At 43.3% G+C, this 4,045-nt stretch overlaps 1 protein-coding gene across 1 annotated transcript; it reads right to left on the minus strand.

Moving 5' to 3' along the window:
- Positions 1 to 417: 417 nt before the first annotated feature.
- Positions 418 to 3,836, minus strand: LOC120881340 (thymosin beta-15A). Its single transcript, XM_040264986.1, has 3 exons — positions 3,745 to 3,836; positions 2,195 to 2,307; positions 418 to 842 (listed from the first exon to the last, which is right to left on the minus strand). The coding sequence occupies exons 2-3, from the start codon at positions 2,292 to 2,294 to the stop codon at positions 805 to 807; spliced, it is 138 nt and encodes a 45-aa protein (XP_040120920.1). The 5' UTR covers positions 2,295 to 2,307; positions 3,745 to 3,836; the 3' UTR covers positions 418 to 804.
- Between the last annotated feature and the right edge of the window lie 209 nt (positions 3,837 to 4,045).

The following is a 4,045-nucleotide window of genomic DNA, read 5'->3' on the forward strand; positions in this document are numbered from 1 at the left end:
ATGTGCACCAACTGGAATCAGGGTTCCTGCCCCTAGGGGTGTCATGACCATTAACCATCTATGTCAGCAAAAACCACTCTTGCAGGTTTCATATCAGATGAAAGCAAAGGCAAAGGTTGATAGGGTACTCATCTGGCTTGGACTCACTTCTTGTAAATTAGGCTAAAGCTCAATCATGTGAAAAGGTTCAGGGGAAGGTTTGGACTGTGTGGACAAAGATGGAACTGACAAAATGAAGTCAGTGTGTATCAGCCACACAATCCCCAAGTCAGGACTCACTTGATCTGGAGAGAGGAAGGCCTTTCCCATGTGCCAAATCTGCTAAAAATAGCTTTCCTGCACTCATTTTATTTGGCTTAAAAGTACCCTTGTATAATTTCATTCCTTAGAAGACCACCAGAAATGAACCACAGGAGCCCATGATAAACATATTGGTTATGTTTATTATTTTACTGCTTCATTAGAAATGAAAATAAATTGTGAGCAGATGCAAAAAGGTGCAACTTAAGGATAATAAAGCAATAGAGGGAATCATTGTGGAAAGTTAAAATCACTTTATCCTATGGGGAAGCAAAGACTACACACACAAAGATCATCAGTTGTGAGATTATTGACAGCATCTCCCTGCTGGAATTTATGCACCAATAGAAGTTTTAAGATGAGGGACATTGGCTATCCCTGACCTCTTAGCCAAGGGTTATGGGTGAGAAGACAATAGAAGATACCTAAAATCTCTACAAAGTTTTGCCAAAAGCAAGACACTCAAGCGATGCTGAAATTTGCTCTTGCAAGGAGGTCTCCATTTTATGATGTTTGATCACATTCTTTCTCCTGCTGGATAGCTGGGTAAAAACCAAACACACACAAAAAATTATTATGAGTGTATTTTCCTAAGATTAAGTTCAATTTCTTCCAAAAGAGCTCTTTGCCAAATCATTGGAGGCTGCCATAAGAAAGAAAGTGTTAGTCGCTCAGTGGTGTTCAACTCTGCAATTCCATGACCTGTAGCTCTCCAGGCTCTTCTGTCCGTAGGATTTCCCAGGCAAGAATACTAGAGTGGATTGCCATTTCCTTCTCCAGGGGATCTTCCCAAGTAAGGGACCAAACCTGAGTCTCCCTCATTGCAGACAGATTCTTTACTATCTGAGCCACCAAGGAGGCTGCCATACCTTCTTTAAATTTAGAATGCCAAGGCACTAACCACAAATCCCCAGTCAGGTGTGTGTGTGTGTGTGTGTGTGTGTGTGTGCAAAGTAATGAACCAAACATTTGTTAGACTCAACTGTAGGTTTTTTTTTCCCGATTTGAGAAGTAGATATATGCTGTTGCCATTTTTTCCACAGATTACTCTGAGACTGAGGTGCAAGTGAAGCATTTTCTTCAGATTTATCTATCACTATATGATTAGGAAGGTGTGCCTTCTCAGACAATCTTGACTACCTTTGGAACTTTTAGATAACGATACATGACAAAATGTTTCCCTTGGCTTGGAGTTTCTCCAGCAGCCTGCAAGTGGGGAATAGCCAAATTGATCCCTTGATCCCTGGGAAACCTGAGTATACCCAATATCTAAACTGATCATCTCACCTCATCCTGTCGTCAGGTAGAGAAGGCCAAAGCCATAGTTTGCATGGCTCATTAGGGATGAGATAAAAGTCCTAAAACACTAGACAGAAAAATGACAAATAGCCAAAATTGGACAAAACTCTTATATTTCTAATATTATGTCCAATATTCTAAGATTGGTCTTAATGTGGTTTTTAATAATGTTCCAACAAAAATCAGTTTTTGTATTCCCTCAATACTACTAAGGCCAATTTTGCAAGGACTACCTATATAAGCAATGTAAAAAGGCAACAATTTGCTATTTTCTAATTTTACATTGGGCTTCCCTGGTGGCTTAGAAGGTAAAGAATCCATCTGCAGTGCAGTAAGCATGGGTTTGATCCCTGGGTTGGGAAGATACCCACTCCAGTATTCTTGCCTGGAGAAGTCCTCCGATAGGGAAGCCTATTGAGCTACAGTACATGGGGTTACAAAGAGTCAATCACGACTGAACAACTAACACAATGTTACATTAAATAATTGGTACCCTATTGTTTACTTTGTGGCAAAATTTACTAGAAGCATGCATTTACCAAACCTATTAATTTTCACCATTGTTTGTCTCAAATAGAAAGTCCCCATGACTTACTTTCCTTTGAGGGAAGAGTGTTTTTTTCTTCAGTATTAGTTTTCTTCAGTTTGGATCTGTCAAACTTCTCCACTTCAGATAAGTCTGGCTTATCACTCATCTTGATGAAAAGACTGAAAAAAAAAAAAAACTAACTAAAAAACTTACCTGGTAGAACTATTATCATACTAAGGGATAAGAGCCAAAATTCTCACATTTAATGTCAATATGTATTTTACCTGCTGATTTTCAAAAGGCAAACAGCAACAGATCTTAGAAGAGTCATGTTTTTATTAGAACTTTATTCCGCATCATTATCCCATTTCTGAAGACAGTAAATGCCATTGAATCAAGCACACTAGAAACAAAGATGTTCTAGAAGCCAGGAGCCAATATGTCTGACTCTTAAAATCACAGCAAAGGTAAAATGGAGGTGATAGAAACACATGTACAGATAGGGACAGAAGAAAAAATAAGGACTGGGTTTAACCAACTAATGAATTTGTAACAGGAGATAGCACTATTTGAGTACCTTCACTTTGTATTCAATTACTTTGAAAGGGGGGCATTTTTATTGGGGGGTTAGGGACCAGCACACAAAAGTAGCATGAATTGGACTAGTTTCTTTCTATTTCATCTGCCCAAAGACAAGAGACTAAGGGGCTACATAAGAGGAGGGATTAAATCCAGTCAAAACTAATTACATGTCTCACAATAGCTCCTTGTGGGACTGGTTTGTAAATGCTGTAAGATGGAACGGCTAATTATGATCAAACCAGGAAATACCACAGAATGGGGTAAACCAAACAGCTGATTTTATTTCACCATGTTTTCTCATCAAGAGGAGAGAGGAGGAGATGAAGCTAGGAGGTGAGGTGCCCAGTGATCATTCTGGGTTTGTCCAGAGAAGACAATAGGAGACCTCTGAACCCAAAAAGCAGAGCTCTCCTGTGCGTGTACGGTCTCACCCCGGTGGAATAAGACACTTCTAGTGCTCAGACGAGAATGGAGAGGCCCCCAAGCAGCCAGACGTCCCGAATATGCCTCCCCTCCGTCGTGGTCACCCTAGGACCCTCCTGGACAAGCGATCGGCTGCCCATCTCCAGAGGTGGGGAAACAGGGACTTTAAATAAAAAATAACAGGGATCGCCTCATAAGCCACGTTGTTAGCAGCAATTTGCTTACATTTTAAAATAACTATCATCATTGTTGGGAGCCCACTCCAACCTAGCAGTCACAGGAGGGGAGGGAGCGAAGCGCCAGTCCCAGAGAGCCCATTCCGAGTCCCAAACTCCTCGTCCCCTCAGCCTCGGACCTACAACCGCAGTGGACAGCCGCTCCTGGGGCTCCCGCCTCGAACCTGCCAGGGACCATCCCTGGAAGGATCCGAATCCCGCTCAGAAGGCGGCGCTGCGAAGACAAAGGCGTGGACTCCCCAGGAGGCGCTGCTACAATCGCCCGTCCTAAAGTCCGCCCCTCCAATTCCTGCAGGCCCGATTCGCCAGCCCCGCGGCCGCCATGCCCTCCTGTCCCCATAGTCCTCAGGCTCCGGAGGGGCCGCACATCCTCACCAGAAGGCTTGAAGACCAGAGAAAGGTAGACGGCTGCACTGACACCGCTTAGCACTCTGGACGAGGTTAACCTTCCGGCGTGGAACCCCTCAGTTATATGGTGCGTGTCAGGCTCCGCCCCAGTTCTCTTCGATTGGCCAAGGAATCCTAGACCCACCTCCTCGCCCCTCCACGCCTTTAGCCTTGCTGGCCTGAGTCCACTATCTGTCTTCTACTCAAGACCTCACCCCAGTAACTGGGTGTTAAAAACTTTAGTTATTATGAGAAACGTTAATGTTTCTCATTGCTGCCTTTAGAGCAT

The sequence above is a fragment of the Oryx dammah genome, unplaced genomic scaffold (genome assembly GCF_014754425.2).
Source record: "Oryx dammah isolate SB20612 unplaced genomic scaffold, SCBI_Odam_1.1 HiC_scaffold_23, whole genome shotgun sequence".
NCBI lineage: Eukaryota > Metazoa > Chordata > Mammalia > Artiodactyla > Bovidae > Oryx > Oryx dammah.

What these genes read in the sequence shown, in the direction of transcription:
- LOC120881340 (XM_040264986.1), bottom strand. Translation starts at nt 2,294, where the DNA reads ATGAGTGATAAGCCAGACTTATCTGAAGTGGAGAAGTTTGACAGATCC. An exon ending in CACTCTTCCCTCAAAGGAAA is followed by an intron (nt 843 to 2,194) that starts GTAAGTCATGGG and finishes GTTTTTACCCAG; the next exon opens with CTATCCAGCAGGAGAAAGAA.